The sequence below is a fragment of the Poecilia latipinna genome, unplaced genomic scaffold (genome assembly GCF_001443285.1).
Source record: "Poecilia latipinna isolate Pla-1442-1.1 unplaced genomic scaffold, P_latipinna-1.0 Scaffold184, whole genome shotgun sequence".
NCBI classification, from domain to species: domain Eukaryota; kingdom Metazoa; phylum Chordata; class Actinopteri; order Cyprinodontiformes; family Poeciliidae; genus Poecilia; species Poecilia latipinna.
Window position 1 is genome coordinate 52,026 of NW_015112800.1, and position 14,350 is coordinate 66,375.

At 41.5% G+C, this 14,350-nt stretch overlaps 2 protein-coding genes across 4 annotated transcripts in view; one reads left to right on the top strand and one right to left on the bottom strand.

The window, feature by feature from the left end:
* The window catches only part of siah1 (siah E3 ubiquitin protein ligase 1), a 36,145-nt gene extending 26,778 nt beyond the window's left edge, over positions 1-9,367 (top strand). For both annotated transcript variants that reach the window (XM_015030498.1, XM_015030496.1), the window contains exons 3-5: positions 5,851-6,032; positions 6,938-7,234; positions 7,934-9,367. In XM_015030498.1, coding sequence (XP_014885984.1) covers positions 5,851-6,032; positions 6,938-7,234; positions 7,934-8,305 — 851 coding nt within the window. In that variant the 3' untranslated portion in view covers positions 8,306-9,367. The remainder of the gene's footprint in view (positions 1-5,850; positions 6,033-6,937; positions 7,235-7,933) is intronic.
* A 1,297-nt stretch (positions 9,368-10,664) lies between these two features.
* Positions 10,665-14,350, bottom strand: part of lonp2 (lon peptidase 2, peroxisomal) — a 39,379-nt gene continuing 35,693 nt past the window's right edge. The window contains exons 12-17 of one of the 2 annotated variants that reach the window (XM_015030495.1): positions 13,892-14,018; positions 13,439-13,572; positions 12,875-12,960; positions 12,483-12,690; positions 11,804-11,994; positions 10,665-11,355 (exon numbers count right to left, since the gene is read on the bottom strand). In XM_015030495.1, coding sequence (XP_014885981.1) covers positions 11,125-11,355; positions 11,804-11,994; positions 12,483-12,690; positions 12,875-12,960; positions 13,439-13,572; positions 13,892-14,018 — 977 coding nt within the window. In that variant the 3' untranslated portion in view covers positions 10,665-11,124. Of the gene's footprint in view, positions 11,995-12,482; positions 12,691-12,874; positions 12,961-13,438; positions 13,573-13,891; positions 14,019-14,350 lie in introns of both variants that reach the window. The other variant, XM_015030494.1, reaches the window with a different exon arrangement.

A 14,350-nucleotide genomic window follows, 5' to 3' on the forward strand; every position in this document is an offset into this window, starting at 1 on the left:
AAAAAAAATTGGCTGCCGGTACCTAATTTAAAGAAATAAAACGGATCCACTGTCTGTTTTCCTCCATTTTGTTACTGATGTTCCAGTTTGCAGCCAGTACTGAAACGTACATGTGTGGAAAGCACCAAAACAGAGGAAACTAGAAAAATGAAAGAGATTCAGCCGACTCTGTCTTCGTTAAGGAAAACATTTGGATTTATTTTGGTTCATTTTTTGGTTCCAATTCTTCACTAAATAACTGCAACGATTGTCTGATCGTTAAAAACCTTTTAGACGTAAACGGCAGCGCCGTCGTCCGTGGAGGAGGAGGAAGTCTCTGTGATCGCTTCGTTAAAGCAAAACAAAGCCGTGGAGTAATTCCATCTTGGCATGGAATAATATTTAAAATTTAATAAATGTGAAAAAATAAATATTTTTATTAGAGCCAGTCAAACAAATTGCAGTGTTCAATTCTTATTACACATATACACTAAAAATAATTTTGACAAAATAGTCCATCAAAAAAATACAGTGCACCAGTTTCATCCCCTTTGTTGCTTTTTTAGCAAAAGAAGAAAAAGTTAAATGAAAAATAAAACTAGAGAACAAACCCAACCCCCTTCACATGTCAGCTCACCAAATTCAACCAAAAAAAGAAAACAACACATCATATATTTACACTCATCCTCCCAATTACACCTTCAGTTGGGCAAAAAACCTCCAAGTTTGGAAAGGAGGAAATAAAACATTGCCGCTTTTTGTAAAATCTTTGTGCACATCCTCGTAAAGTGTATTTAATTTTCTCAAGCTTTAAAAAAGCATAATGTCTTTAATGCACAGGGATATTTCATCAGACTTCCAGTGTGACAATAAAAGACCATCTAACAATTAAAGATGTAAAAGCAATAATGTCCTTTAGAGCAGAAATAACCAAATATAGCAAATGGACAAAGTTGCAAATTCACTTTGAGAACAGAAGAAATAACTTAGAAGCAACTTAAACCAAAAATGATGTAATTTAGGACAGAAAAAGAACAAGGCCAAGATGACACGGCGCCAAAAGGAAAAGTGAAAGTCTGCGTTTGCCACTTGCAAAACAAACTGGAGTAGATCATAAGGAGCCTTTTCACACAGATTAAAGCTGAAATCACCATGAATGTCCGATACTGATGTCACTGCAGATATGTTGTGCTCAATATTGCAGTTGCCAACAAACCAGCTAATGACTATTTAGGTGTGAAATATTAAGAAGAATATTATTCCAAATGCCATTATAAACCCCAAAGACAGTGGTGTGGCGTTGTGTAAAAGTAAAGAGTCAGGAAAATGTGGATTTATGTTTTGAGTCCAGTTTTCTGCGTGTTTTAACGTTACAAACCAACGAGAAGCTGGTGATTTTTGGAGTCCACACTGCGAGGAGAGTCGCCCAGGAGCTGCGGAAACCGTAAACCGTGAGTGGAGAAGCCTCCCTGCCAACAACAAAAGAAGCTGCAGCCTGCGCTGCTTTAATCTCGGCACCTTGCTGGCACCACATGTGCCGGCTCAAACAGCCGTGCTATGTTTATCCGCCTGATGGACACGTAGCGGCTTGTCGCCGTCCGACGTGCAGAGAAGCAGCTTTCACAGCTTCTGGGATCTGAAATGTTGAAATAATTATTCCAGATATGTCGTAAGCTTTTATTTGTGTCCTCAAAGCCCATCAGTCTGGCAGGCCTGTCGCAATAAGCATTGAATCAGTTAGTTGTTTGATAAATTAAAACAAGCTCCATAATTTCCACAGGCATATATTATCATTTTTCTCTGTTTCTACCAAAACTGGATGATAAAAGTCTTCAGTCTGGTGATTTGGTCTCAACTAAGCCTGTTTTTGAAGGAACATTTTGTTTATACAGACTTTATAATTAATTTTTATTTATTTTGTTAATTTATTTTGGATATTTGAAAGTTCCAGTGTTAAATGTTGATTATAATTTAAAGTTTATTGATCTTTGAGAATGTGTTCCTGCATTATTATTGTGTCATTACCACCATATTACCTGAAAATGGTCTCAAAACAACAATATTATCGTTTATCGGAATAACTAATATATCGTGCAGCAGAACTGATCATGACCAGCCCAAACCTGAGTAGAACCACTGTTCTGGTTTTAGGGGGAAAAGCCACAATAGTTTAATCTTCACAGTTAAAATAATCTCTGATCTTTGAGCCACTTTGTCATTTTAGTGGTTAGACAGGAACATGCAGAGAAATCTACAGACCGCCTCCAGTCTGATCCTGGATCAGTGGAGGAAGTCTGCAGTACCTGTTTGCTCATTGTTTAAGTACGATGCATTCAGGCTCTCTGTGCCTGTTAAACACTTGGTAAATATTGGTGCTTATTACAGCAAAAACGTCTTAAAAGCCAAAACAAACAACAAACTACAACTACAAAGCGTTGCTGCTACTTATTGCCTATCATGGTAAGTAGTTAATTGCATGATAAATTAAATGAGCTTGATAATTTCTGTTGTGGTTTAATATTTTTTGAAGAGTAATCTTGTTCACATTGTTCATGATCAGTTTTATTTATGGTTTTGGTTGTGGGTGGTTTATTTTTTGTTATTGTTTTTAGTTTACTTTTGTCTTCTGAACAAAATTCTTGTTGGTCTTTGAGGAAGTGAATTTACACTATTATGCCATAATTATTGTATTAGTCGAAATGGTGTCAAAACGTCAATATTATCTCATTCGTTTGAGGGACGGCGTATTGTCCTATATGACAGGCCTACGGTTTACATAGGAAAAGTCATATTACATCATCATCGTCATCATTTCCACATATCGTTTACGGTCCTAATCCCAGTTTGGAGGAAACGACTCCTGAAGCTTCCTGACTGTCCTGAAATCACCAGGACACAGGAGGGAATTGTTCTTCTCTGCTGCTAATCCTCTCAGCATGACGTTCCTGAAGCTCTCAGCTGTTATTTCTGCAGCTTCCTTCACGAGAACTGGTTCTAATTAATACACCAATACCGATAACTGATATTTACCAATATTATATATATATTTATATCCCCCCACTGTTTCAACAGCATGAACAAACGACTGCGCCGCTGTCGTTGCTTCTCTGCTTCGGTTAAAGACTAACCCTGCTCTGCAGGCGGTGCGGTTGCTTTGGCACAGAAAGGAGCAAATCTGTGATTAACTTGATGAATAAAATCTTCTTAAACATTCATTTAGGTACAAGACAAATTATTTTTTCTTTTCTGTTTTCATTGATTACATGGGACTAAAACCAGCAAGCGCTGCCCAAGTTTTGTTGCCAAACAAAATGACAGTTAAACCTGACAAATATTTTTTTAAATATTTACCTTTGATTTAATACAGCAACTCTGCAACAACCCGTTTATATTCTGGATCTCCAATAATTCCAATAAGAAAAAATAAAGCTCTCTCAACTTAACAGTTTTGGACAAAGTTTGGACACAGAAATGTATATAATATCAGTTATTGGCCATAACAGCAGCAGTAATATTGGTTATTGATATCGGCCTAAATTTTCATGGCTGCATCCTTAGAGCTAACGGTTGCTAAGGCAACAGTTTCAGCTCATCTGCCTGGCTCTGTGTAAATAAAGACAAAATAAAATATTTTCCTGATCAGTTTCTGCCAAAATCCCAGAAAAATTGTCTTTTTAGTAAGTAACTTTATAATCTTTTGGATGATTAAAATACTGTCAGCACAGAGACCGGAGCTGAAAACTACCTAGATTTATGCAATTATCTTTACTTGAGTAACTTTTTTTTGAAAAAGTACTTTTAGGAGTTTTACTTGAGTAATTTTATTATAAAGTATCTCTACTCGTGAGTAAAATGTCTGTATTTTCTACCCACTGAATGAAAATCAAACATGTTTTAACCAAAAATCCACCAGACACAGAAACAAACCTGCGGTTTCTGATAAAAGTTTCATAAGTTTTTTTTATTAAAAGAAAATGATTTTGAAAATTTTCTTTTGCCTGATTTTCATCCTTAAAATATCAAAATTTCCACCTAAGTTTATATTTTGGTAAATGATTAATAGTTTGATTACTTACTCAGTAGTTGAGTAGACGTTTATAAAATATTCTTTTACTTGAATAATTTCTTTTACAACTGCTTTTTACTTTTGCTTTAGTAAAACTTGTTGAAGTATTTCTGCTCTTACTTGAATAGATTTGTGTTACTCTGCCTGCGTCTGGCTGCTTGCGTCTCCGTTGCAGACTTTGTGCACACAGGCCTCTGAATGTCCTGAACTAATTTGGTCTGTGCTGCTGTTAGCATGTTAAGAGCGGCTAATAATAGCCGCTAAGCCTGCAGCTCCGCCATGGCAGATGTTTAGAGGCATTTTCTGCCTCTGCAGCTGCTAACAACCTGCGCATCTGCACAAGCAGCTACCAGCTGCTTGTGTTCTGCTGCTCATTGTCGTCACTGTTTGTTGTTGTAGAATTATGTCAAAAGTTTCTAAATTACAACAAAAAAAGAACATTTCTTAATTCTTATGTTTTTATAAATCCTGCAGCTCCTGCTGACCAAAGATCAGAGCTCAGAAGCTGCTGTTGTTGGTTAATACGTGTGCAGAATTAAATATTTAACAGCTTTCCTTAGCTGCTGTGTACATATTGTTCCCACCTGAATCTCTTCTCCTCCCACGCACGATGCCATCACTTCTCCACTGTCTGACTCCTGCACATCATTAGGGCTGGAAACCAGAACGGAGCGCGTCAGGTGGTAAAATGGGTGGGAAAGCCGATCTCCCTCCCATTTTACAGCTTGGAGATGTTTTTTTGTCTAAACCGTCCAAACTCGTCAGGTTTTTATTCTGCTTCTGATTCATTTTATAAGTTGGAGCCGAGAATGATGATTATCCAAGCCAAGTGTTGTTGTCGTCATCCATCATTAGCATGAAAAGCTAGCAGCTACATTTCATTTGTGGCTTTCAAACACAAAGCAATGTGATCAGCAGCAGTTATTTCACAAACCGTGCAAATAGTTTACACCTGCAGCTCGTATTATATGATATGTTCTGATGTTTAAGGATAATTCTTTGTTTTTCTGACACTAACTCATGGCAAAATAATAGATAATAAAATGAATGACACAAAAAATTATTAAATTATAATAGATAACAAAAATAATAGAAATCCAAAAATATTTTTATTGATGTTTTATTTATATTTCTCTTATTTTTTATTTTTTTTTATCTTCTGTGTTCTTATTTTTTTTAGGTGCTATATTTATTTCACTAGTTTAATTATTTATTACTGTTTATTACTCCTCTACCCAAATGGAAATAACAATTTTAAACAATAAGAATAAGTTTAAGATAAAAATAATTAGAAATTCAAATAAAATTTTAGTATTATTTTTGCCACTGGTTTTTTTTAATTTTTATTTTATGGATTTTTTCAGTTTTTATTATGGTTTTATTATAATTGTTTATGGCATCCAAGTGGTAATAATTAAATACATTTTAAACAATAAGAATTGTCCTATAAAATATGAGGCATAATTGAGGAGACCTCATTTTTTTATATTGATATTTAACGCATTTTGTGGTTAAACTGAACTTTTAAACTAAGAATATAATTTGGAGTGGGAACAATAAAGAGCTTAATTTTGTAACCTTATTTCTAACTTGTCTTTCTTTTATAGTTGTATTGTTTTAATATTGAATAGACAAAGAAAGGAAATCGTACTTGATGCACGCACCCATTTGTTGTTTTTCTCTCTGTGCCGTGGAGTTGCAATAAAAAACCTGCTGTGTGGTTTCAGTCACCACCTGAATCTGCTTTTATTTAAAGGTCAGCTGCAGGATGTAAAGGTTTCCTCTGCTCTCTGTGTCATCGTCAGAAATGAGTCGCCAGACCGCCACCGCGCTGCCCACAGGAACCTCCAAGTGCCCCCCGTCTCAGCGCGTGCCCACTCTGTCAGGCACCACCGCCTCCAACAGCGACCTGGCCAGCCTGTTCGAGTGTCCCGTCTGCTTCGACTATGTGCTGCCCCCCATCCTGCAGTGTCAGTCCGGACACCTGGTACGTCCCCCAGCTCAGGTTTAAAAAACTAAAAGCACCAAAAATGTACAAGCATGTATAAGCAATAAATCAATTAATCAAATTAGGGGTGCACCGATTATTAGTGCCAATTTCCTTAATTTTGTGAGATTGGTGATTGGCTTATTTTTACATGTGAAGCCGATCTTATCCACCGATGTTATCAACCTCAGCAAAGGTCTAAAAATCAACCACTGTGCTTTTCTTTTCTCCTGTGAGAGACGTTTTACTGACAAACCGGCCGACCAGCTCATGTTGCACATTGACAGTTAACAGTAGTCGCCACATTGTGGCCAATTCAGCAACTTTCTTCACACATTGAGCAACTTTTCAGACAAAAAACTGGTATCGGCCAAAATCGGTCAGTTAGGCCTTTTGAAAGATCGGTAAAACTGCAATCGGTGCACCTGTAAATCAAATGATAAATGACCTAGAGGATTTCCAGCCAAACAACAACTGTTGGAGAGATGCTACAATTTGATTTCATATTTTACAACCGTTCTAGCTGCCACCTTTGCCTGTTTTCTCTGTCTAAGCTGAATGGTTAATATTTGTTAAAATATTAACCATTTGCTTACAGAGACTTCATAATTTACTTGAATTATTGTCGTTTTGTTTTTTATTTTGGATATTTAAAATGTTTTCCAGTTCCAGTGTTGAATATTCTTTAGAAATTAAAGGGCTTTTGCATTAATATGCCTTTTATCGTTGAAAATTGTCTCAAAATGATAATATTATTGTTTATTGTAATAATTTGTGGGATAATTTATCGTCCAGCTAAATTTATTCCGCCTATAATCAGAGAACATCTCATTTTAACCTCGGCTCCGACCGACTGGGGTCCGTTTGTTTCTCTGACTGAAAACATCGTCCTGTACTTTCTCCAGGTGTGTTCCAACTGCCGGCCCAAGCTCACCTGCTGTCCCACCTGCAGGGGCCCGCTGGGCTCCATCAGGAACCTGGCCATGGAGAAGGTGGCCAACTCCGTCCTGTTCCCCTGCAAGTACGCGTCGTCGGGCTGCGAGGTCACGCTGCCACACACCGACAAGACGGAGCACGAGGAGCTGTGCGAGTTCCGGCCGTACTCCTGCCCCTGTCCCGGCGCCTCCTGCAAGTGGCAGGGGTCGCTGGACGCCGTCATGCCGCACCTGATGCATCAGCACAAGTCCATCACCACGCTGCAGGTCAGAACCGCCCCACTGAAACTAAACTAAACGATTCGTACCTGCTAAACTCTTCCACATTTTGACATAGCTTCGAGTTTTTGTGTAAGATCAGCAAAAAGTCTCACCTGAGTGAAGTCATGATGCTGCCACCACCGTGTTTCACCATAACGAGGGTGTTTCTGGTATTTTCAGCCACACAGTCTGCAGGTCAGCCGGAATGTTTGGTTTCAAATGTTTCAGTTTTATGTCAGATTAGAGAGCTTTCAACGAGCTGGACGTAAGGAACCAATCAGAACAGAGAGCCTTTAACGAACTGAATGTCAGGAACCAATCGGAGCAGAGAACCTTTAACAAGCTGAATGTTAGGAACCATTGGGCAAGACTTTCCTTTTTGAAAAAACAATGTTGTAATTCTTTCCTCTCCTGACCTGAAAATATAGTTTTTATATTTTTTCTCTCTAAATACTTTGAGATTTTGAATGTCGAGTTGAATTTATGTTATAAACTTCTTCTGAATAGTTTATTTTGAATAAAATCTGAGGAGGCAAGATGTTTTCTGGATGTCTTATCTCACACCAACAGTTCAGAGCGCCCTCTGCTGGACCACAGGATAAACTACCTGGAATAGATGTAACACAGTGAAGCAGCAGCAGGACTGAGCTGACTGTGTGGCGTTGACGTTCTGTGAGGATTCTGATGGTTCTCGTGTCGCTGCAGGGCGAGGACATCGTGTTCCTGGCGACGGACATCAACCTCCCGGGCGCGGTGGACTGGGTCATGATGCAGTCCTGCTTTGGCTTCCACTTCATGCTGGTCCTGGAGAAGCAGGAGAAGTACGATGGCCACCAGCAGTTCTTCGCCATCGTGCAGCTCATCGGGACGCGCAAGCAGGCAGAGAACTTCGCCTACCGGCTGGAGCTGAACGGCCACCGGCGCCGGCTCACCTGGGAGGCCACGCCCCGCTCCATCCACGAGGGCATCGCCACCGCCATCATGAACAGCGACTGCCTGGTGTTCGACACGTCGATCGCGCAGCTGTTCGCCGAGAACGGAAACCTGGGCATCAACGTCACCATCTCTATGTGCTGAGAACGTTCCGCAGGCGAGCGTCGGAGTGCAAGTTTGCCGGGGGGGGAAACGGGGGCCCAATCAGTCAGGAGCCCGGGCCCCTCCCTCTCTCTGCTACACCCCTGAGACATGGAACTGGACTGTGTTCGGGCAGCGCAGACGGCCCAGGGGTGCTGGATGGATGGATGAGTGGATGGATGGATGCGTTTAAAAAACAAGGACGTAACTGTGTAGTGAGGACATCTTAAACACTCGTGGGAGACTCGTGCACGCGCATGTGTCATAAACCCGATTAAAGTGAGAAGGTGTTTCCGTTTTCTCTCTCTCTCGCTCTCTCTCTCTCTCTCTGTCCGTGTCCGTCTCAGATGTTCGTGTCGGGTCAGAAGCTAGCTTGCCAGCTAGCTAGTTTTTCTTCCTTTTATTTCCTCCCTCCATCTTTCCTAACCGACCGACCCGATTCCGACTACGGCAGCTGGAGCAGCCACCTTGTGTACGCAGACTGCTGCAGTTCCCGACCGGAACCGGGTCTCAGTCTAGATTACAGAAGATTCATCCAAGTTCAGGAGGTTTTGGACCGGATTGAGCTGAGGGGAAAGCTCTATTTCAGTTTGCGTTAGGATTTTATTTTAATGTTTTTAGTTTCCGAACTCCAACCCGCTCCTTTTTGTTTTTTTTAAACCTCCTGTGTCTAACACCCAACCTGGAACGAGAGGCACTTTCTACTGTTAAAAACATTGCTGTTATAAGTAAATAGAAGTATCATAATTCTCATTTTTTTGTATTGAATTTTAAGAATTAAAAAGGCAGTTGTAAAACTTGTGGCTAAATTTCAGTGTTCGTAGTTAAGAAGAAGAAAAAAAAGTTTTTTCTCCAGAGTTGGGCTGTTTTCATCTCTGTCCTCCTGTGTGTGAACTTCCTGTTTGTTTTCTTCTGTGGAGGGAAACCGTCAATCACACCTCCTCCCATCCTCCCATCCCTTCTCGTTTTTCTCGTGGAGTCTCGGTAATGTTGCTGCTCTTCCCCAGAAGCTCCATGACTTCTTTCTGTTTTCATTTGTCATTAAATAAATCTATCTTTTTCATATCTGCCGCTGCGGTTTTTCTCGTCTCTGAGGTTTATAGTTCTTGTTTGGGTCAACTTGATACCAACTTAAACTCGCTGAAACTACATGGCTACAAAAAATAGGCCGGGTAATGAATCTGTTATATCAAATTTTTGAAGATTTAATTTTTTAAAAATCAGTCCTTTTTTTTTCTTCCTGAAATCATTTTTGTGTTTCACCAAAGCATTCGGAGTGATGCCAGAGCCGCCATCTTGTTTGACAACCTTTTCTCAGTACAACAGAATATTAGGACCAAGCTACATTTTTTATTTTTTAATTACTAAAATCAGTCACACTATTAGGAGAGTGAAGTGAACTCCATCTTATGAGGTCATACATTATCAGAAACACTTCCTGTTTTAGCATCAAATTATCAATATCAGAACTTCGAAACGATCGAAACTGATCTATTTGACATCACAATCTTGTTTTTATTCACTTCATTCAAATTTTATCTGTTTATTTTATATCTAATTTCTCTATATTTCATAATGGGAGTCACCCGTTGGGACACAACGGCGACTTAAGTTCAACGAAGAAGAAACAGCGGCCCCTACTAAAAGGTCATTTGTTCATTTAAAATTTGATCACATATATCCATTTAAATAAAACAAATCCCACTAATATGTTCCAAGACACAATTCAATATTTTGTCTTTAGATTCATTTTTTTCTTCTTCTTCTTTGGTTTCTGATAAATACCAAACCCTTGAGCTCGTTCTGACTGTTGAAACCTGCCAGAAAAAACCCAAACAAATCGATGGTTTCTGATATATTTATCTTAAATGCAGCTGAAATTCGCTCCGCTAACCAGAGGAGACGGATCAAATATTTAAACTATATTTTGATGACGTTTCAGCCCGGAAAACAAAAGTGAGCACCGCCCCCAAGTGGCCACAACACGCATAACAACCTACATTTACAAACCTCAAACCATTTTCAGGCAAACTTGGTGAAAACAAAGGTTAAAAATACTGACCCTGTCTAAAAATAAAACCGTTTATCTTAAATATTTTAAAACAAAAATCTAAAATTTGAGTTTTGAATCTCTATTTCAATGATTTTTCTAAAATATTTCTGAGATTAATCTCAAAATCTGACTTTTTTCTTGCAATTTTCCAACTTTTCCAACTCAGAAATTTCCCTTTAATTGGGAACATTTCAGAAATTATCAATTTCTGAATTTTTAATGCAGCTGAGAAAATTTATAAAATAGCCCAATTATGTATGAATAAGTACATTTTAAAGTGGAAAAATAAAAAAAGGAACAATGATGCACTTTAGGACAACAAAAATATTTTATTTCCTCGAAGTAAAACGGGCATCAAGTAAAATTACTAAATCAGATGTTTTCTGAAATTTAAAATGAAACGATGCAAACATAGTTCAGACTTAGTAAAATCTAATTGAAATACTAAATTACTTGGACGTCTCCAAGTGACTTTTACAAAGTTCCTAAATCAAAAATTTTCAGGAGTTCAACACGACTTCTGCTAAACCATCCAAGAACCTTCACTAATTCAACATTTTGTTTATTGAAGGCTTAGAATTAGTCATTTAATTTTCACTTTAGTTCATTCCAGCTACTTTGTTATATTAATAAACTGAATTCATCAAAAATAAATCCAGATGTCTTCAGAAAGAACAGCAGCTTTGACTCAAAGATGCAGCTTCCAGTTATTTCACATCTATAAATCGATATGATTAGTTTCCAACATGGCCGCCTCTGCTGGTTTCCCTCACAGTTTGCTGCTGATCTGAGGGTGGGAACGCGTGCCGGCTTTCGCTGGGAACCCGCCGTCGAAGGAGGCATTCAGAACGTCGTCCAGGTTCCCGGCCATCACGAAGTCCAGGTCGGCCCGGACGTTGGCCGGCAGCTCCTCCAGGTCTTTCTCGTTCCGCTTTGGGAGGACGACCCGCTTCACGCCGGCTCGGTGCGCCGCCAACACCTTATCCTTGATCCCGCCCACCTGACGGAAAGGGATAAAAAGACGATTTTCACAAAATAAACCCCAGATGGATTGTTTTAACAGCTGATCTGTTCTTTTTGGTAAAAGATTTTTACAACTTTGGATGAAAGAAGAGAAAAGAGGAGAAAAGATGAGTCAAAGCAGCAGGAGAGGAAACAGGAAGCAGCGAGGATGAAAAATCAGAGAGTAATTTATGACTCCATGTTCCTGCAGCCGTTCGCAGCCAGGAGACCAAAAGCAGCTCGAAGGAGCTTCCTGTGGGGGCAGAACCGCTGGCAGAACCGCTGCTCATCCAGTCTGGAGGAGACGGTCCTGAGACGATGGAGGGATCAAACGGTTCGGATCTGAATCCAGGTCCGGATGTGGACAGGAAGTGAACCTTCTCCGTTTTGAAGCTCCGCCCTGCAGAGCTGCTGAACCAGGAAGTTGGACCCGACGTTGAGCTCACCGGCAGCACCAGGCCTCTCAGCGTGATCTCTCCGGTCATCGCCACGTCTGACCTGACCAGCCGGCCGCTGAACAGAGACGCCAGGCAGGTTACCATGGTGACGCCAGCAGAGGGGCCGTCCTTGGTGACGGCTCCGGCGGGGAAGTGCAGGTGAATGTCCGTCCCCTCCATCGGATCCGGACCGCCCACCACTAGGCAGACACACACACAGATCCAGTCACTGAGCGGCTTCACTCTGCAGCGCTGATTTTTCCCCCCCGAATTTTAATTTTTTTTTTTCCCCTGAATTCCATTTTTTATTTTCTGAAATCTGATTTTTTTTTTTTTTTTTTGCTCACAACTCGAAGCTTTTTGTGGAGCATGGACTGAAACTTCTGCAGAGAAACCCGTTTGGATGGAAAGCCAAGAATGAAAATGGACGGATTTTGATCATAATTATGATTTTCAGACGTTGTTTACTTGTATCTTATTAGAAAAAAATATATTTACAAGTCATGAAACTACAATAATAATACATGTAATTTCATTTTTCTTATGACTTTATTCCCATATTTTGACTTTATTTTGGTAATTTAATTTTTATATATTTTATTTTTATTATTGTAACCCTGATACTCCATCATAGAATCGCTTCATTCAGACTGCTGTCGGATTTCTGTGACCTTTGCCCTGGACTCACGGTTGGTGAGCTGGTAGGTCCTGGCGTTCGCTCGCAGCCAGCTGATGGCCAGATGGGCGGACTCCTTCATGACGTCGCCCAGCTGACCCGTCAGCGTCAGCTGACCTTCGCCCTCCATGCGGCTGGCCTCCACGAACATGATCTCCCCGCCGAGCGGCGTCCAGGCGAGACCCAGAGCCACGCCGGGCAGCGTGAGCCGCTCAGAGACCTGCGGACACACGGAGAGCCGAGGGAGGAAAGCTCAGGGGCCCGACGGGTTCCCGACGGGGTTCCCGAGGGGCCCGACGGGTTCCCGAGGGGTTCGTTCCCAAGGGGGCCCGACGGGTTCGTTCCCGAGTGGCCCGACGGGGTTCCCGAGGGGCCCGACGGGTTCCCGAGGCCGTCCTGCTTACCTCCATGTCGAACAGCGGCGGCCCCAGGATGTCCTTCAGGGCCACATGATCGATCACTATGGGCATCTCTGGAGGCGCCGCCTTATCTGACGAAAACACGACAAAACCTTGGAGATATAGATCTATATATATCTATACATAGATATATATTTACAGATATGGATGGATGGTAGGTAGAAAAAATGAACGGACAGATGGACGTATCGTCCGTCCATATGGACATTCAGTTGAATCACACCAGGAAGTTCACCTCTGAATGACTCAAAACAACCAAACAAATGTTTTGGAGTGGCCTAGTCAAAGTACAAACCTAAATCACAATGTGTGAACTCCCTATGGATTGGGTAACTGGAGTAACAACTTAAAAAGTAGATCCACACAGAATAGAATGTTATGTTTTGGACAAACTGTTCGCCAAAAGATCCATTTACTACGTAATCTCCCTTTAGGATCAATAAAGCATTTTTGAATTTGAATGAAATGTTTAATATTGCAGCTCTACTGGGATGGAAACCGTCCAATGAGGCTGAATTAAATTAATTTAAACTACCAAAAGCGTCCAACCTTCCTGCTGCTGTTCCTGTCCAGAGGGCGTCGCCTCCTTCACTCTGTGACCTTCAGCGACCTTGACGGCCACGGCTCGACAGATGGCGCCGATCTTCCTCTCCAGGGAGCGCACGCCTGCCTCCCGGGTGTACCTGTCGGAGCGACGACAGGAAACGGACCTGCGTCAGCGCAACACACGGCGGCTACACCAGGTGACGCTGCTTGGGAAAACTACAGCAGCTTAGAAAATATTCAGCAGAAGAAGAAAAACTTAAAGGTGCCTCCAACCGAGACGGTTCTGTAGAACACAAAAAACAAAATCCTGTGGTTCTGATCGGGTTACAGTAAGTTAACACCAGATCATTCAGGTAGAACCTGGAATCACCCCACAGAGATACCAGGCTTTATCCCAGCACTTTGACCCTGAGGTCGGTGTCCGACCCAGGCCCGGTTCTGTTGGCCCGGCGGTACCTGCTGATGACGTTCTGGGTGGAGTCCTGAGGGAGGAGCAGCTGCTGAGGCGTCAGGCCGTGCTGCTCCAGCTGGTTTGGGATCAGGTGGCGGTGAGCGATCTCCAGCTTCTCCTCCTGCGTGTAACCTGGAGGCCGAGGAAGTAAAAACAAGATGGCCGACATCAAGGGAGGGAGGGAGGGCGGCCAACCAACATCCAGCATCCAGCATCCAACTGACATCCAACCAACATTCAACCAACATCCAGCATCCAACTGACATCCAACCAACATCCAGCATCCAGCTGACATCCAACAAACATTCAACATCCAGCTGACATCCAACAAACATTCAACATCCAGCTGACCTCTAACCGACATCCAACCAACATCCAGCATCCAACTGACATCCAAACAACATTCAACCAACATCCGGCATCCAACTGACAACCAACCAACATTCAACCAACATCCGGCATCC